The 19,349-nt window shown below is 38.2% G+C and overlaps 7 protein-coding genes across 7 annotated transcripts; 2 read left to right on the forward strand and 5 right to left on the reverse strand.

Moving 5' to 3' along the window:
- Window positions 1-1,054: 1,054 nt before the first annotated feature.
- On the reverse strand, window positions 1,055-1,879 carry RO3G_04578 (uncharacterized protein; the record flags this gene model as incomplete). Its single annotated transcript, XM_067659168.1, has 1 exon — window positions 1,055-1,879. The coding sequence occupies one exon, from the start codon at window positions 1,877-1,879 to the stop codon at window positions 1,055-1,057; it is 825 nt and encodes a 274-aa protein (XP_067515269.1).
- A 1,787-nt stretch (window positions 1,880-3,666) lies between these two features.
- Window positions 3,667-5,055, reverse strand: RO3G_04579 (uncharacterized protein; the record flags this gene model as incomplete). Its single annotated transcript, XM_067659169.1, has 1 exon — window positions 3,667-5,055. The coding sequence occupies one exon, from the start codon at window positions 5,053-5,055 to the stop codon at window positions 3,667-3,669; it is 1,389 nt and encodes a 462-aa protein (XP_067515270.1).
- A 550-nt stretch (window positions 5,056-5,605) lies between these two features.
- Window positions 5,606-7,183, reverse strand: RO3G_04580 (uncharacterized protein; the record flags this gene model as incomplete). Its single annotated transcript, XM_067659170.1, has 2 exons — window positions 5,606-6,156; window positions 6,241-7,183. 2 exons carry the CDS (start codon window positions 7,181-7,183, stop codon window positions 5,606-5,608), a joined length of 1,494 nt encoding a protein of 497 aa, XP_067515271.1.
- Window positions 7,184-9,775: 2,592 nt separating this feature from the next.
- On the forward strand, window positions 9,776-10,363 carry RO3G_04581 (uncharacterized protein; the record flags this gene model as incomplete). The annotated part of the gene is made up of 1 exon (XM_067659171.1): window positions 9,776-10,363. The coding sequence occupies one exon, from the start codon at window positions 9,776-9,778 to the stop codon at window positions 10,361-10,363; it is 588 nt and encodes a 195-aa protein (XP_067515272.1).
- An 843-nt stretch (window positions 10,364-11,206) lies between these two features.
- RO3G_04582 (uncharacterized protein) lies at window positions 11,207-12,305 on the forward strand (the record flags this gene model as incomplete). Its single annotated transcript, XM_067659172.1, has 2 exons — window positions 11,207-11,300; window positions 11,353-12,305. The coding sequence occupies 2 exons, from the start codon at window positions 11,207-11,209 to the stop codon at window positions 12,303-12,305; spliced, it is 1,047 nt and encodes a 348-aa protein (XP_067515273.1).
- Window positions 12,306-13,946: 1,641 nt separating this feature from the next.
- Window positions 13,947-15,456, reverse strand: RO3G_04583 (uncharacterized protein; the record flags this gene model as incomplete). Its single annotated transcript, XM_067659173.1, has 2 exons — window positions 13,947-14,854; window positions 15,009-15,456. The coding sequence occupies 2 exons, from the start codon at window positions 15,454-15,456 to the stop codon at window positions 13,947-13,949; spliced, it is 1,356 nt and encodes a 451-aa protein (XP_067515274.1).
- Window positions 15,457-16,609: 1,153 nt separating this feature from the next.
- On the reverse strand, window positions 16,610-17,824 carry RO3G_04584 (uncharacterized protein; the record flags this gene model as incomplete). The annotated part of the gene is made up of 1 exon (XM_067659174.1): window positions 16,610-17,824. One exon carries the CDS (start codon window positions 17,822-17,824, stop codon window positions 16,610-16,612), a length of 1,215 nt encoding a protein of 404 aa, XP_067515275.1.
- Between the last annotated feature and the right edge of the window lie 1,525 nt (window positions 17,825-19,349).

Here is a 19,349-nt window from a genome sequence, read left to right on the forward strand (position 1 = left end):
CTTCTTACAAGCTCAGAAACTCATCCACCTTCTTGATGCCGAAATCCGCATTGATGAAGACATTTGACAACAACAATATTAGCGGAAAAAAAAAAAAAAATACATAACTCCAAAAAAAAAAAAAACCCCAGCCTATACTATGCACATCCTATTTCAACCTTAATACTAAAAACTTTCACTATGTTACCTCCTTTAAACATTTACACGACTTTATCTACTACAATAATACATAATTTATTCAATAAATAAAAATCAACATGAATACCCATGTTCTTTCAAACAACATATTAAAGAAAAAAAAAACTGGTAAAGCACTCCTGAAGCCAACAAGCACACACATCATTATTTCCTTATTTAAAAAATAACTTTAAGAAGTCATCATCGAACAAAATCTTATCAGCGGTTTTGGAGTATAAGACGTCTTCGATATAGGGTTCTTCAATTATGTTTTTGTTTCTTCATATTTATCAAATACTCGATTGACATATTTTAATCAATAAGAAATGAACACATCAGCAAGAAACATGTTTTTATAAATCTACTTTGATATATTATAGTAGCAGGATGATTCAAAAACGTCGATGTCGAAACACCTCGCTTTAATAAAAGAAAACTACTTTGTTCTTTTCAGCAAGACGTCAATCCTTGGCACTTGGAAACACGAATATGGATTGAAGAGTTGTTTCCAGTTTCTGTGTTTCCAAATGCCGGTTTCAGCTACGTCATGATTATGTATTAATGCCGCTTGCTAACGTGGAAGGCATGCGCAAAGAAGCTTATTTAGTATCTCATATTAAAACGATGAATAATAATAAAAAGTAAATAAACTACAGATTATACCGTAATAAATTTTGACACTGGAGACCTTATCATTTATTATTATTAGAAAAATTTGTCGCTGGAAAATAAAAGAATATGTCGTTAAAAAAGGAACAAAATGTCGTTATGAATTATGTGCAGAAGCCAGTAAAAAAAAAAAACCTAAAGCTTAGAAGCAATACTTCATATTGTTTAAAGTGATTAGTTTTTGGATGATGGCTTTAGACTTTATTTTTTAAAACTCTATTTTTTTGTAACATTTACTAATTTGACGTTTTGAATGATCAGCAAAAGCATACAATTCGCTTGGGTGAGTATCCTCACAAGCAGCACGGATTCGAGACGTCATTGTCTCACCTACCGCGAAGAACACTCTTTTCATTTTACCCTTAATTAAGGACCAGAAGTTTTCAATTAGGTTGAGTTCAGGACTGTAGGCTGGAAGGTACATATAGTTATAACCCCTTCTTATAATCTTTCGCTGTAGGTATTTATTTTTATGGATGGAACAATTATCCATCACAAGATAGTAACCCTCCATATTTCCAATTTCGTCCATAACATCAAGGACTTCACTGATGAATTTAATATAATGCGCTGAAGTGGTACCCTTGGGTGCCGGCTTGTCATCACCTGGCCAATACTGCTCAACATCTTCATTCTCTTGTTCTTCTTCAACAGCAGCCTCGGCCTCGACGTCTTTCTTCTTTCTTTTGTTTGTCTTTGCCTTCTTTGGTTTCGGTTTTGGTGGCGCCGGCTTTCTGAGTGAAAGGTGGATGACTGTATCGGCTGTAATCGCATCCAATACAGTGTGGGTAACTGCCCTTGTTACTGGTGTTTTTACCACTGGGCGTGTTCCAACACGACTCCAGGCAAAGCTTCTCCTCATATTGGTATGGAAACCACTCTCGTCTATAAAGACACAATTTTTGGTGAAGTCTACATTAGAACCTTTCCAATCCATAAACCATTTGTACCGCTCTTCGAGGTTTTCCAAACTGTTCCTCTTTTCGGATTCGAAGCGTGCAATGCTAACCGAAAGGTTACAGGTCGTCTTCATATGGTGATGGACCTAGGTCTTGGACAAAGAAAAATCCTCGAACTTTGCAACCAAATCATCAACCACCTCGGTTACTGTAACTTGCGGTTCCTCATCAACCAGTTTTTGAACATGTTGTTTAATATGTTGATTTATAAGGAAGGTGAAAAACTATGTATGTTTCACCAAATCAAGGAGCAAACACTGTCTAAACTTCCATCCGCCCTTTAATTAAAATAAAATTGGCGTGGTGTCAATTACCTTATGGGTCTACTGAAGAAGTTTCCCACGTATCCCTCAATACACCATCCATGCGTCATTACAATTGACAGGAGTGACAAGAATGCTATCATTATGGAAGCTGCAGTATCAACAAATATTTGAGATTTAGGATGCTTCAATTAGTCTTCATGGGTCATTAAACAATCATATTTTATTTATTTTCAACTTGATTACAAATAGTAATTTAAGCAATATAGACCACTCATTTGTTATTAACAGGCAAATTCAAGTGCACATAATCGACGTCTGTCTTTACTCGTATGGATCAAACTGAAAATGGCTGAGAGAGTTGGGTGGCGCATCGACTCCCATGAATCATCATGCACTGGTTCACAGAGACGCCAAAACACATCTGATACCATAAGTAACGTGCGAATGTTTTTCAAACTGAGAAAACCGGCCAAATCTTGTAAAGATGCAGGGAATACAACACGACCAATTTCTTGCATAATGTAAATACCATCATGTCGTAAGCGCATTAAATAGAAGATGATGTTGAAGCCATTGATCTGGAAAGCCAAAGCTGCCTGCAATTTATTCATATCAATTGTGTCTTTGCAAAAAGTTCCGAGACGAAGGAGATCATGGCAGAGAGCGTGGTTGTCAGTTGTGGGGCGCGCCAATTTAACTTCTCCAAATCCAAGACTCTGGCCGAAATCTCTTTGTTGGATTTTTGAAATTGTTGCATCAGGGCGCTTATCAGCACTTTCATCACAAGTTTGGATTAGCTCTCCAGAGACCCTTTCCAGTTGAAGAGGTTCCTACTGTGAAGTTTATAGATAAAAGAGCGTGGTCTGTCCATTCTTTGTTCATGTATTCAACATTCCCGTTGTTGCAATTGTTGTGAATACTTTTGTTTGCAAACATATAGTCTATACAAGTGGATGAGTCTGCTCTTCGGAAAGTTGGTCGGTAGCTGATGTTGTCTTCCACGTAATTTATACAATCCTCAAACTGAGAAAGCATAAACCGCAGAAAGTGGTGTGGGACGTTCGATCGTCTTGTGTTGTGATAAGTATTGTTGTCGAAGGAGAAATTGAAGTCCCCTGCTATGAAGAGATTTTGAATAATAGTATTTGAACTATCCAAGGACCCTAGTTGATGGAGTATGCTCGAGAAGAAGACATTTCTGTCGACTGCATTGCTTGCTGGAGCATAGAGGTTTAGTATAAAAAAGGGGTGTATAGATTCGTCTGACCAGGAGATTTTTACGAGTAAAAACCTTTGATCGTCCGATTGTTGAATTAGTTCCATATTTTGGGACTGACTGAGATTAATGATTCCACAGTACTTGGTCCACAGTGTCTGATGCGCTTGAAATTTCATGTTGAGTGATTGAGTTATTTTATCGAATGAATGAAGAGGTATATTTGTTTCTTGACATAATAATATGTTTAGTTGCTGTTGTCTTAGATATCGAATAAAGTTGTCGGTGTGTTATAAATTGTTATTTTTGTAAATTGTTCTGCAATTAATTGAGCCTATCTTCATATTTATGATCTTATTACTATGATTATTCATAATAATTATAAGTTGAGTTTAGTGGAGGGCTGTGGTGATCCTCCTGTCGTAGAGTTATTTTCCTCATTTTCGTCTTCAAATGATGCATTTTTTTCTACTTCTAAACTATTGTCGGAAAAAGCTGATTTTTTCTTGGATCTTTCCACAGCTGAAGTAGGTGTAAATGCTTCCGAGTTGTTACGTTTCTGCATATTCATAGAGAGGCTATTAAATGTGACAAGTGGGTGCAATAACCTCTTGGCGGCGTCTTTTCTGCCCGTTTTCCTCTGACTTGAATCTTCATCGATTGGAGTAGATAAGGTACTATCGTCAATGTTCTCTTCATCTACTGAGTCTAAAGTAGAAATGGCTTCCTGAAAATCATCTTTGTCTTCTGCTACAGATGTACTGTCGGGCTTACTATTATCTTCTTCTGACATTTCCGTATCCATTTCTTGAAGGTTACTCAATATAACCGTCTCTTTTTCGGTATTCATCTGCTCTACATTAGCGTTCATCACCCTAGAGCGGTGGGTTGCCACTTGTTTTCTCTTACGATTCCAAGGAGCATCAGGACATTGGGCTTTTAAATGTTGAGTACTCTCACAGATAAAGCAAGCTTTTCTTCTACGAAGAAGAACTGGACAATTCACTCGTGTATGATCATCAACATGGCAAAGATTGCAAATGGGCTTCATATTGCTCCAGACAATATGTAAGTAGTGATCTTGTTCCCAAGATGGAATTTGAGGCGTAAGAGGCTCATAATTTTTTGTTTTATCCTTGACAAGAGTAACATACCCCCTGCCATTAAACCAACCACCATCCACTGTATGATGGAGTCCTATTTCCAAAATGCTCCCATACTTCTCAAATAACTGTATCATCAACGGTTTCAACTTGTCATCCTTTTCATAAGGAATATTGGTGATCCCTATTCTGATCACATCCGAATTTTTATTCATCGTTGCTTGTACTTTGATTTTTCTACCGAGAATCGAAAACTCCTTATTCAATGCTTCCATCTTATCTTCTTCATTATCAAAATTAAGCTCAATGTACTGATGGACTCTACCAACTTTTCTTTCCCTAAGGCCTATGCCTTTAGGAAATTGGTCTCTGAGAACAAGGTTAAGACTTCTATCTTTAAAATTCAAGCCTTCAAATTCTGAAGCGGCAATAACGATGGAGTGTTTATCAATAGCTTGAAGAAAAACTGTTTGACTTTCCAGATTAGCTACGTTATTAACATCTGACTTGTTGTGAAATGAGACACTTCGTTTTTGGTTTTTAACTGTCTGCGCCCATGTTTTGAATTCAAACGGTTTGTTGTTAGGATTATGACGAGAATCGGCTATTCCAGGAGGAGTATTAGCCTTGTTAGTAATGTCGTGATTAATAGCGGAAAGAACCATGTTGATGAGCGGAAAGAACCATGAGACCTTTTCAAAAAAAAAAAGTTTCGGTCCTTCTCTTTTTTTTTAGGACCATGTCAATTTTGATTTTAGACGTTCACAAAAGGGATTTCAGAGGGTCTCACTTTTTTATGGACGGAATCCTTTTTATTCCATGATAATGCCAAACCACACACAGCCAAGATGACTCAAAAACATCTTCATGGCATGGGTTTTGAGGTTCTTCCTCATCCTGAATACTCGCCAGACCTCTCACCTACTGACTATCACTTTTTTTGTGCTTTGGAAAATCATATAATGGGTAAAACGTACCGTACAAGAGAGGAGGTCATTTCTGCCTTCGAGGGGTTTCTTGAAGCTCAACCCCTTAATTTTTACGATAAAGGCATAAATGACCTACCATTAAAATGGCAAAAATGTGTAGATTCTGATGATACTTATTTTGCATAAAAAGTTTTATTTTTGATTGAGTTGTGTCTTTTTGAAATACGAGAAAAAAAACGTACAGAAATTTTTGGGGTGCCTGATACTACATATTTTAACGAAAGAATTATAATTCCTCTTTTGCCTTTTTGATGATGGCTTGTTGTTGACTGGCAATCTCTTGCTTTAGCCCAGATGTCATAATTTTGAGAGCCATGTGTTTAGCATCTACTTCCTTATAGAGTGACAGAAAATAACATGGTGTATTCATATGTAAAGAGCCGAGAATATGGATCAAGGATCCCATATGACTAACATCATTGTCTTTTTTCAAGTCGGAAGACATATCCGCAAAGTTTTCAGGTTTGGTGCCAAGGGATTTGAGCTTTGACTCAAAGAACGGTGAAAGAACAAAGAGAGACCAAAGGGATTCCATATCGTTTTCTTTAATCGGTTTGGGAGACGTAATTAAATACAGCACAGCAGACGCAAAATGGTGGTTATTTGGCTTTCTGAACTTTTGACTGGCATGGTCCATTAATTCAATAGGTGAGATTGGATAGAAGCCCTTTGTATAAGACCGCGCACAATGGAAACTCCACAGTTGGTGAGAATGTCGTTTGAAGTACTGATTGAGTTGACGGCTGGTTTTGATGAATCCTGATTGAACAGCAGGAACTGATATAGATGTTGTACTATCCTCCAGCAAATTGTATTTATTCATTGAGGATCCCAAAAAAGGGGTTATAGAGCCTGATTTACACAGATATCCACCGATAATCAGTAATTCATAATGGCCTGCGAAAATCGATACCTCTGTAAATTGTTTGTTGGTGTAAGTTTTTCTGGACACTCTTGCTGTAGCTATTTGGTCAATTCTGTTCAAGTATTGGGCACAATCATCGTAATACCTGTGATTATGGTAGAAAACATCAAAGCTATTAACGAGCAACGTGAATCCATCAAACTTAATGATACAGTTTACAAATTGCCGGATTTGAGAATATGCTTCATCAAAACCACAAGTAAAGAATTTCGAAACACTTATAGTATCTGTGTACACTGTGATATGGCTGATGGAGGCAAAGGGATTGGGCACGTTGTTGTTTGAGGGTGGATCCGACATATTTAACACGTAATTTAAGAGAAACTTTTGTCGCAATCGTAAATCTTTAGGAACTCGAAGTACAATCAAGTCATCTTCAGACCGTTTTCTCTTAATGACATTTGAACTGTTCTGCTTCATTTCGTACACCCTGTGTTGTTCATGGTATTTCTCAGTAAGCATGCGTACAATATCGGCCACTTCTGCATTAAAAGAGTGAAGTATATTCAGTGTTATTCCTTTCTTTAACACTGTGGCGCATATCTTTTTTATAGTTGTCAGATTGCTCAAGTCATTGAAATTAACGCCAACGACAAAGCAGTTTGTGAAATAATTTATGATATCGTCGAATACAGCCTGCTTGGTTGAAATATCACAGTTGAAGTGCACCACTTTTGCCATTGTTGAATAAGATGAGAACTTTTCAAAAGCGAAATCGGCATTGATCTGGAGGGGAAGATCGATCGTTTGTTTTTGGCCAACAAAATTAAACAGTTGACACACTAATAACAACGACTTGACATCGTTCCAACTGGATGCATAGTGAAATAGACCTGCTATAAAATCATCAACCAAGATGAAAGCTGGTGGGCTATCCATTTTACTATGCAATAGGAGTGAAAGAAGCCTCACTATAAAATGAGTGGACTCACAATCAATTTCTATGTTGATTGGAGGTTTCTACGCGTCACAATTTTTGTGTACCTCATTTTCATATGTAGATATGCATGGATTGCAAGTTTTTTTTTTTCAAGGAGGTGGATTTTTTAGGTTTTGTGTTTCCCGAGATTTTTGATTTTCTTGATTCTATGATATTCACCCGCCTAAGCAACTTTTGCCAGGCACGTCCGATTTTAACAAGATTAGTACCATTTTAATCGGAAAAAACTGCCGTAACTAACAGATGGCAAAAAGTAAGGATCTACGACTATACTTTGGGCATCTTTCTTAGCTGTGAAAAAGCATGCGAAGGGATTTTAAGGGGGTTTGGTTTCTTGGATCAAAATTGGAAACTTGTGTTCCCCCAAAATTTCGTAACAGCTACTGACTGCATCTAGCCCACCTTTTACTATAGAATGAGTACGAACACCTACTGCAACCCTATTGGATGATTTTATTTTTGAAGTATTTTTAATTCTCCTTCATCTTTGCTTTTTCTTTTTTCTTTCTTTCTTTACAAGAGTGTCATCTTTGAATTATTAGTGGTGGCTTTGTCCATCGTCAGGAGGCCCCGTTAGTCTAACTATCATTAGCCGTAATGTCACGAATTATATTCGATGCTTTTAGTTTGAAGGTGGTGCTCTAGAGGTTCTGGGGGATGCTTAAATGCTTTAGTTTGGTTTGGGATCGCCTGACCAATTACTAAGGCGTGGTTGGGGTCGCCTGCCACACATTTTTTTTTTGGGATTAGATAACTTCTTACCTTCTCGCGGTTAATCCTGTTAATCAAAACTACTATGGTTTTGAGAACTAAAAAGAAGTGCTGTATATATATCTTTATAATTTTTATTTTTAAATAAAGAATGCTTTTAAAAAATTACTTTAAAGTGTGTTAATATCAGGTACCCCAAAAATTTTTGTACGTTTTTTTTCTCGTATTTCAAAAAGACACAACTCAATCAAAAATAAAACTTTTTTATGCAAAATAAGTATCATCAGAATCTACACATTTTTGCCATTTTAATGGTAGGTCATTTATGCCTTTATCGTAAAAATTAAGGGGTTGAGCTTCAAGAAACCCCTCGAAGGCAGAAATGACCTCCTCTCTTGTACGGTACGTTTTACCCATTATATGATTTTCCAAAGCACAAAAAAAGTGATAGTCAGTAGGTGAGAGGTCTGGCGAGTATTCAGGATGAGGAAGAACCTCAAAACCCATGCCATGAAGATGTTTTTGAGTCATCTTGGCTGTGTGTGGTTTGGCATTATCATGGAATAAAAAGGATTCCGTCCATAAAAAAGTGAGACCCTCTGAAATCCCTTTTGTGAACGTCTAAAATCAAAATTGACATGGTCCTAAAAAAAAAGAGAAGGACCGAAAATTTTTGAAAAGGTCTGAAAACCAAGTTATGAAACGATTTCAAAAATTTTATTGGACACTCTAAATCAAAGCCAATATCAGAAAGTTTAGGAGTTATGTTAGATCAAACAAAGGCCTACGATCGTATTCACCCCGAATATTTGTACAAAGTACTCAACAGGTTTGGTTTCCCCAATAAATTCATCAAGTGTATCCACGACCTTTTCTTTGGCAATTCTATATCCGTCAACGTGAATGGATCTTTGTCTGACAGTATACAACAATTGCACGGATTACGTCAAGGAGACTCGATTTCACCTATACTTTTCAATCTTGCAATAGAACCATTCTTACTATCCATCCTTCACAATGAAATCATTGATGGCTACTGTCTTAAAGCTAGAAGATCCAACTCTGACTTGCAATAAACAGCACCAAGACCAGTTAAATTATTAGCCTACGCAGACGATATACTCATATTTATCAATTCTAAGGAAGAATTTCTAGAACTACAAGAGCGTCTAAAAGTATATAATGGTGCGTCTAACTCTCAAGTAAATTATTCCAAGTCGGTGGCATTTCCTTTAGCCGGTGGAACCACATTCAACAATCGAGAACTCAAAGAACTAATCATTCATAATGGTCTCAGGTGGTTTGACTCTCAATCATTAGGCTACATCAAGTACTTTGGATACCCTATATGGTTCACCAACGATCAACGAACTATATTCTATAAAGAAACCATCCGCAAGCTTGAAAACTCGGTTAACATTCATTCACAGCGTCAACTTTCCGTTTATGGCAGGGCACACATTGCTAATACACTCATACTCTCCAAGTTGTGGCATTTCCTGCGAATTACAAGTCTCCCAAAAAGCTTTTACAACAAGGTGTCTTCTATTGCGTATCAATTCGTGGCCCACAACCTGTTTCCCAGGATTGCTCGGACAACTCTAGAACAGCCGAAAAATAAAGGTGGTGTCTCATTATTGAATGTAGAAGTTCAGCAAAAGGTTTTCCAGTTTCGATATATCAATCCATTGCTGTTAAACTGTCGTCAAAGGATACCAGACTTCCTATATAAGATGTTGATATTTACTCTGTAATCTTCCTTTGATGCTCCTTCACACGTCATCCCTTTGATATTCAAACATTCTAGATTATACGGCAACATGAAAGGCCTCCATCCACTAATCCCCATGTTTAGTGCTTTGGACTCCTGTCCTCGTTTACCTACCGAAAATGACTTGACAATATCATCACAAACTAGTCTACTCATTCCCTTCAAAGATATATGCGAAGAAGACCCTCAAGAAAAATTCAAATTTAGCAAGTTCCTTCAAGCACAAAAAGCATATCATTTCTTTGAACAAGATTTCCTTTCAAATGGTATACAGTTCAAAAGCAGACAACATTGTGGCTCTCCCAATATTCTACAAAAAATCAAAAATGCTGTCCTTACTGGAAACCTTATCTTCAAGCCATATTTTGCATCTTTATTATCAGCTGAACAGCAAGATCTTGAATTGGACAATGAAGAGCACCCAACTGAACCAAACATCAACTTTGACCCATTCATTCAACAAATGAGCTATGAAGATATCAATATAACAACCTTGAAGAATCGTCAACTAAAGACAATGTTCAGATTCAACTCAAACACACAAATCACAAATATAAGTCACAACAACTGGAAAGCCTTTATCAGTAGTCCTATGTATCATATTCCTAGAAATGTATGGTACAGACTTCTTCAGTAGAAATCATCCCAGCAAAAGTAGATGACGACTACTGCCAATTGTGCAAGCTACCAGAAACAGAGCAGCATATGCTCTTTACTTGTATTCAAAAACAAGACTTGTGGAACGCAGCCTTCAAGAAATACTTGTCAAATCCTAAAGATCCCAACTGTAGCTCAATATTTGAGGATTTATCCACACTTAGATTATCCAAGTATTACATCTTACACTATCATGACAAGTTTACAATCTATGATTTTTTTGCTACAGTCATTCGATTCATTTGGAAAGCCCACTGGCAACAGTTCTTTGAACAGTCTCCTGTCGTGGATGAGATTGTCATCAATCAAATCCAGAAGGAGCTATTGAAACTATCTGCTTACAATTCTCTATGCTAATATCTTTTGTATTTTCGCGACAAGTCACTGTTTAATACACTTGTATACTCTTTGATGAGTTTTAATAAACATTAAAATTTTCATCCATTAAAAAAAAAACAAGTTTGAGCCAATGACAAGCCCATTTTTGTTTTTGGGTATCGCTGTTTTGTGTCAAGGGTACCGGTACCGGTATCGGTACCCATAATACTCAATCGGTACCGGTATCGGTACCCATGATACTCAATCGGTACTTCTTTTTCTTCTCAAAATATCCCTACAACTTATTGGTATGGTTCCCATTAAAACACTGTAGGTCAGACAAATCATAATAATAAGATTTATAACCAATAAAATCCGGGGGTCATAAACGACCTCCCTTATAAAAAAAAAAAGGTATGGTTCCCATTTTCTTGAAAAACACAATAGACATAAAATTATTGTTTCTAACCCCTGAATTATAGATCCAGAACTTTTATTATTTGCCATGGATCCAAAGTATCCACCAGGAAGCGACTTAATTTCGAAGTTGGTTTTGCGAAATCCGGATGTGGTTGAAATGATTACCATTACCTTGATAGGTAAGAAATGCTCAATAATTCTTACACATACAAATGCTGACTTTTCGTGTAGGTCCAAACGCTGCTTCCTTGTATTTACCGAGACCAACAGAATGGGCAGGTGGTTCTAAATCCGATACTGTTTATGCTGCCAACGTATCGTCTACAAGTTTGCCACCAATACTGATTGAAGTTCAGCATACAATTACAACAGAATTCATTGACCGTCTTATTAACTATTCGCTATCAGTAAAAAAATGCTTTAAAGCAAAACCAATTGTTATTGTATTTGGCACACATGTTACACGTACTGAAATCAGTATGGATTTTGAACCAACAACCTTTGAGTTTGCAAAAGGAATCCCCAGTAAATATTGGGCTGAAAAATGTTATATCTTGGATAAGAACACCATCGCGGAAGCCACCAAAGCAACTCCCCTACCAGCAATGATGGCATTAGCATATTTTTTTTCTTCTCAAAAACTATCCTTGTTATCAAGTGAATTCCAGGATGGCCCTATTATACAGAAATTATACTCAATTGCTAAAGAGCAGACGTCGACTAGAATTCCAGCAGAAAAGTCAGTAACTGAAGCTTTACTTGAAGTTTGTGATCAAACAAACAAGCAATTTAAAAAAATTTCAAATACGTTGGAATCCATGCCTGATACTCTATTAAAAAAACGACTACGTGCTTATACTAGTGATGGTTTATTGTACACCGAGACCTGCAAACGTATGTATATAGGAGAATCGGATTCACTTGTTGAGCCAATGCCACCACCACCTGAATTATCGGAACTGGCAAAAAGTTTAGTGAACCAAAGCAGCTCTAACATTGACATACTTCGCGCCGAAGCTGATCTGCCTAAAACAGATATGGAGTACGTTCAACAATTCAAGGAAAGCGAAGAAAAAATGGATTGGAAAAAATGCTTTGAAGGAGGAAAAAAAGAGGGTTTTTTTAGTTCTTATAGTAATTATTCAAGTTTAAAAACGGCATATTATAAAAAAAGTAATAAATAAAGAATTCTGCTGTCGCTATCTTACCTATAAACAAAGTGATTCTTGGACTACTAATGAACAGTCAGTAAATAGCACTTTATTGACATTATATTGGTATGAAGAATATGCATTTTATGACGAAACTGATGAATGACAAAAAACTATCTCAGACCGTTGGCCTGTTAAGCAGTTTTCAAGGCTGTTAGGCGGTACCCCGACCACATTTTGTTTTGTCCTTCGCTGCTCTTTTCGTTTCTATTTGCTTTATTGTTTTCTATTGAGACTTAAAACATTCTTCTTCTATAATACTCTCTTGTATTTTATACGAATATATATTTGCGCATTTTAAGTGTTTATGTTCCCAAAGGAAATAAGAATGTTGTATATATATTTAAAACCAAAACTTTCCTTAAGATCAAAACACTTATTTTGTGAGAAGGATTTTCTGTGACATACACAATGAATATAAAAGTGAGTTATAATTTTAAAATTTGGTCGTATTTACTTGTATAGCACGTACGTACGTGCTATACGGCACCACGGCTTTTTTTGTTGAGTCAGGGAGTAAAAATGAAGGAGTTCCGGTTCTGAGAAGAAGCATAAATCTACCTTTCTTTCAAATTTAGTTCACACGCAAAAAGGGCAATTATACGCGCACCAACTTTTTTTCAAATGAACTTGAAACCATACCAATAAGTTGTAGGGACATTTTGAGAAGAAAAAGAAGTACCCATGACACAAAACAGCGATACCCAAAAACAAAAATGGGCTTGTCATTGGCTCAAACTTGACATGGTACGATTAAAGAATGATTTTTATTTATGAATAAATTTATAAAACGACCCAAATGAGCACATAATACTTGCGTATTGAATTGCCCGGGTCAGGTCTAGGAAGTTGAAAATTGTACGAAAAAACCTTTTGATGGTCAAAAGGATAAAAAAGAGAAAGAAAAGATGAAGGGGGAAGCTGTATCACAAAATACTAGATTAAGAGTTGCATAATCAAGTTATCAGTTTGGTACCAAGGGGGGGAGTTTCAGGAGGAAGTTCACCATGATGTAGGTAGTCAAGTTCAAAGAGGATAAGGCACATGGCTGGCCACCGAACTGTCCAGGCAGAAAATGTTGAAGCCTTGGGGGCTGAGGAGGACGACAGCTTGAGTTTTCGTCTGTTAGGCAGCTTGTTTATGAGAAATGATAAAGGATCAGGTACCGTCAAAGGCATTTGTAGTCGACGATGCATATGTAGACACCATATGGCATGGGATTTAGTAAACATGTCATTTGGATGGTAAATGCACGGTTTGGGGACACCGCCGGGTAGCCAATCTAGACGCCAGCGAACTATTCGGCTACGTTCTGTGTTCGACATGGGCAACCAGAGGATAGGGTCGACTCCTAGCGTAGGACGACAAGAGGACAGGAGAGCAGAGTTGGTACTGTTTCTTCGATCATCAAGATTATCTGCCAAATATTGCTTACAGATTCCTGCAAAAGCATGAGAGTCATAGGTATCATCGTCCAACATAGCGGTGTACTGTTGCCAAATAGGTGTTTTCGATAGTTTATACCATTGGGAGTGGCTGGATGGAGGGCGTATGTGCGGTAGAAATTTAGCAACCAGAGTATCGTCAGGTGAACATATTGACCGAAGTAAGAATTTAGCTTGTAATACATGAACACGTTCCTTCATGGTGGGTTGATTGACCAGGTGTAGCATAACTTTCGTTGAGGATCGAGTACCACCACCAAAGATTTTTCGTATACATTGTGTTTGACATGCTTCTAGTTTTTTTTAATTGGGTAGCTGAAACCGGACTAATAGCAAGACCATATTCGAGTTGTGAGCGTACTATTTGTGTATAAAAGCGAACAGAGAGAAGACGATCAAAGCCTTTAGGGTTGACGCCAAGAGTTGACATTTGATTCATTGTTTGGAGCGCCTTATTAATGTTGTTTTGGACCAAGTCATTTGTGTTCAAAAATCCACCAGGGCTAATGGGGATACCCAGGTAAGAAAAGGAGGTTTGGTGAGGCAGCAGAGTATCATACAAGGAATATCTGCGCGAATCGATGGGTGGAGCAAGGATGGCACATTTGAGTGGATTCCAGCGGTAGCCTAAGCGTTGGCTATGTTCTTCACATTTCTGTAGTAAGACTTCAAGTTCCGTGGGATTGGCTATGAGGACAACATCGTCTGCATATAATAGGCAGTTAAGAGATTCTGTGAGCTGGCAGATATCTTGTGAAGGAGCCTCATCAAGTGGCTGGTGACGAAGTAAAGATGATAGTTGGTTTATATATATGGAATACAGAAAAGGTGACAGTATGGAACCTTGAAGAACGCCAGTGGTAGGTGTGAAACGAGATGAAATAGCATTTGACACAAGGACTTCGATATAAACGTCGTCAAAAAGATGACGAATAAGAGCAAGTAATGGTGGCGAGAGTGAGGGTTGGAGTGTTTGCCATATAAACTCACAGTCAACTGTGTCATATGCTGATTTGATGTCCAGGAAAGCCAGAGTAGGTGGTGTTCTGTGCTTGCGGCGTAAAATTGAACATATTTCTAGGAGGCAGAGCCTGGTCCAGGGTACTACGGGCAGGGCGGAATCCTCCTTGAGCTATGTCCAGAGATGGGCTTTCTTGTTCAAAAGTAGGATATAGACATTTTTCTAGTATTTTTCGAAATGTGGAAGTTAGACTGATAGGGCGGAAGTTACCTGGATCGGAAACTGGACCTTTTTTGTGTATAGGAATAACTTGGGCTACTCTCCAAGGAAGAGGAGTGTATGACCATTGCCAACATAATCGAAATATATAAAGCAATATGGGTGTCAAAATATCAGTGATAGGTGAGAGCATTTCTATGGTGAAGTGATCAACACCAGGAGCTTTATGTCGAGGGAGTTCTTTAATTGCTGTATTTATGGTGTCGATATCAAATGGGCAGTTGGCGATATCAAACGGCCGTGGATCGGGTTGAGATGGAACATCTCTTGGGGCACGAGTTGGAAGAAAATTGCCAGCATATATCTGTTGAAGGTGATGAGCCATAGTGTCTGCGGAATGTTGGGGTCCCTCTGTTGTGGTGAAGGTTGCTTTGATCTTTCGGTTTTTACGTATCTTGCTGAATTTAGCAATAGCTTTTGTGTATTCACCCTGTGCCATTTGATCGCAGAAAAGCTTCCACATTTCTTTCCTTCGTTTGGTCACTAATCGTCGTAATGCTGCTTGAGCTTCTTGGTGTTGTAACCAGTACTTAAAACAATTCAACCCTCTAGCTTTCCGCCATTTCTTGTAATAGTACTCCTTGCGGTTAAAAGCTGCCGTCATTTCATGTGTCCAGAAGCCCTTTAAGTAATCAATTGTTTGGGATGAGCGTCGACCGCAAACGGAATCAAGTGTTGAAATGATAATATTACAGAGCGAATCATGTATGGAATCAATGTATCGACATGCTTCGGGTCTATCAGAAAAGGAAATGGATGAACGTGGAGGTAGTATTAAAGGGAGGTTTTGAGTAAATACTTCCCGATATTTGTCACGGTTTGTTTGGTGTTTTAGTTTTCCTAAGTTCCAGGTTGTTCGCGAAGGAGGTAGGGTGTCAACAGATATATCTGGGAGACTAAAGGAGAGAGTCATGAATTTATGATTCGAGTTGAGGGACAAATCATCACGTATACGAAGGGCAGGCGCGTGCAGTTCAGTGTTACTAAAAAAGAAATCGATAATACTATTGCCGTGGAATGTGTAAGAAGTAGGCTCACCGTAGCAAAGTCGTTCATTCCAGAGGATGAGGTTGTGAGCTGTCATCCAATTGAATAGTCTCCGGCCTGCAGCATTTGTCCTGGTGTCGCCCGTAAATCCGCCCATGCGTGCGTTGAAGTCCCCACAGATAATGGTAGTAGTAGTACTTGAAAAATATAATGGTAATAAATCTAGTATTTGTGATACATCATCCGCCTCTAAAGAGGGAGGTAGATAAAGACAATGAATAAGTATTTTAGAAGAGAGGACAATTGATAATGAATACTTAGCCAATAAAGTATGGTCATGAGAAAGTTGATAGACAGGTAATTTGCAATTGGGATTAACCAAGAGGGCTAGGCCAAGGGTCCCACGGTGAACATTATAAGAATTTGTCGTTAAGCCGTATGTGTGATATTGAAACCAGGTAGTTGGATACCGGTTTGGCGACAGGAGCCACGTTTCCGTAATGAAAAGCAGGTCCGAGTTTTGGGAGAGTTGAAGTATTGGGGAGATCGCCTGTTTGGGGAGGCCAGTAGCATTAAATAAAGAGATCCTTAGGGAGCTCATTTATTTAATGTCGAACGGGGGTGTCGGTTCCGGATAGGAGAAGATTTTGCATGGCAGTTTCTTCCTGAGTGTCCATGACAAAATCCTCCTCTTCTGTATGGTTTGGTTGTGAGGAATGTGTTTGCGCGAAGATCGCGGACACCTTTGGGCTGTAACGTTCTGCAATGATAGAATCAAACTTTGATCGGGGGATCCAATGTTGGTCTAGGAAATAGCGTGCGACGGCATATTTGACAGGTGGTCTAATATGGTCCAGGGCGCGGGAAAGACGAATCTTTTGAAGTTCTGTTACAATCGAATCACGTTCCTCAGATGATAATTCTGCGTATTTGGGGTTAGCAAGTATAGTACCACTAAATGGTTTGAAGTCGTCTTTAATGGGTACATTATGATGGTGAAGGAGATCTTTGAAATCTTGTCCATAGTCGTTATGGATCAAGATGGCAGCGATGTTTCTGGCAGGATAGTGAACATCAAGGAGGCGAGCGTTATTAATTCCAAGTTTACGAAAAGTGGTGCGGAGTGTACCAACTGGAATTCGGGCTTTCGTGGGGACATAAAGGTATTTGAAACCTTGGTTCTCGGATGGTGGTTGGAAGAAGCGTGCGGCAGCAGCTTGGCGTTGAATTCGACGCTGTTCACGTTGTTGATTAAAGGGGTGTTTGAGTGCTTGGACTTTGGCAGTGTTATGCCAAGGAGCATCGGGAAAGTCAGTTGTGTGTTTGGAAGACCCTGGTAATGGAGGGAAATCGGTCATTGCGACCTGTGGGATTTGCTCGGTCATATCATTTATGCGATTATGGAGGTTTTGGATCTCAAGCCGAGCTTGGTTGAGTTCGGAGGTCAATTTTTCAACAGTGGTGTATAATTGTTGAATGAGTGCAGTTTGATCGATGGAGACGAGAAGAACATCGTTTGTAGATACGGTAGGTGGCGCATGTGGAAGTTGAGGAGCAGGCGGTGAACCTTGAGAGGTTTGACACACGATCGGGTACATTTCAAAGGCTTTGAAAACTTTGTTGCAGGAAGTACACTTAAATTGTGGTTGATAGGGTGCTTTAGTTGAGGAACCATGGCGGTGAAATGTTGTCACTTGATTGCATGCTGGACAATGTAGTTGTTTTCGAAATTCCATAAAATAGGTTTCAAGTTCGGAAAGCTGTTCGTCGGACAGAGCAGGGTCTGCTACTGTTTTGTAGCTACCTCTAAGGGGTGCCATTGCAATTGTCAAAGGTTTTGTTTTCGAAGTGAAGTTGTGTTGTAATAAGAGGTGTCTTTGAGTCGCTTGCCAAAAAAGGAAAAAAGTATACAAAGTTATGGAAAGCGACTTGACATGGTACAGCATTTCAGTCTAAAATTAGACGATTTCAAAAAATTTTATTGGACAGTTTTTAAATTAGACGCTTTCACTTTCCAAAATCATCAACCAAGATGAAAGCTGGTGGGCCATCCATTTTACTATGCAATAGGTGTGAAAGAAGCCTCACTATAAAATGAGTGGACTCACAATCAATTTCTATGTTGATTGGAGGTTTCTACGCGTCACAATTTTTGTGTACCTCATTTTCATATGTAGATATGCATGGATTGCAAGTTTTTTTTTTCAAGGAGGTGGATTTTTTAGGTTTTGTGTTTCCCGAGATTTTTGATTTTCTTGATTCTATGATATTCACCCGCCTAAGCAACTTTTGCCAGGCACGTCCGATTTTAACAAGATTAGTACCATTTTAATCGGAAAAAACTGCCGTAACTAACAGATGGCAAAAAGTAAGGATCTACGACTATACTTTGGGCATCTTTCTTAGCTGTGAAAAAGCATGCGAAGGGATTTTAAGGGGGTTTGGTTTCTTGGATCAAAATTGGAAACTTGTGTTCCCCCAAAATTTCGTAACAGCTACTGACTGCATCTAGCCCACCTTTTACTATAGAATGAGTACGAACACCTACTGCAACCCTATTGGATGATTTTATTTTTGAAGTATTTTTAATTCTCCTTCATCTTTGCTTTTTCTTTTTTCTTTCTTTCTTTACAAGAGTGTCATCTTTGAATTATTAGTGGTGGCTTTGTCCATCGTCAGGAGGCCCCGTTAGTCTAACTATCATTAGCCGTAATGTCACGAATTATATTCGATGCTTTTAGTTTGAAGGTGGTGCTCTAGAGGTTCTGGGGGATGCTTAAATGCTTTAGTTTGGTTTGGGATCGCCTGACCAATTACTAAGGCGTGGTTGGGGTCGCCTGCCACACATTTTTTTTTTGGGATTAGATAACTTCTTACCTTCTCGCGGTTAATCCTGTTAATCAAAACTACTATGGTTTTGAGAACTAAAAAGAAGTGCTGTATATATATCTTTATAATTTTTATTTTTAAATAAAGAATGCTTTTAAAAAATTACTTTAAAGTGTGTTAATATCAGGTACCCCAAAAATTTTTGTACGTTTTTTTTCTCGTATTTCAAAAAGACACAACTCAATCAAAAATAAAACTTTTTTATGCAAAATAAGTATCATCAGAATCTACACATTTTTGCCATTTTAATGGTAGGTCATTTATGCCTTTATCGTAAAAATTAAGGGGTTGAGCTTCAAGAAACCCCTCGAAGGCAGAAATGACCTCCTCTCTTGTACGGTACGTTTTACCCATTATATGATTTTCCAAAGCACAAAAAAAGTGATAGTCAGTAGGTGAGAGGTCTGGCGAGTATTCAGGATGAGGAAGAACCTCAAAACCCATGCCATGAAGATG

Source organism: Rhizopus delemar, genomic scaffold, assembly GCF_000149305.1.
Source record: "Rhizopus delemar RA 99-880 supercont3.3 genomic scaffold, whole genome shotgun sequence".
NCBI classification, from domain to species: Eukaryota; Fungi; Mucoromycota; class Mucoromycetes; order Mucorales; family Rhizopodaceae; genus Rhizopus; species Rhizopus delemar.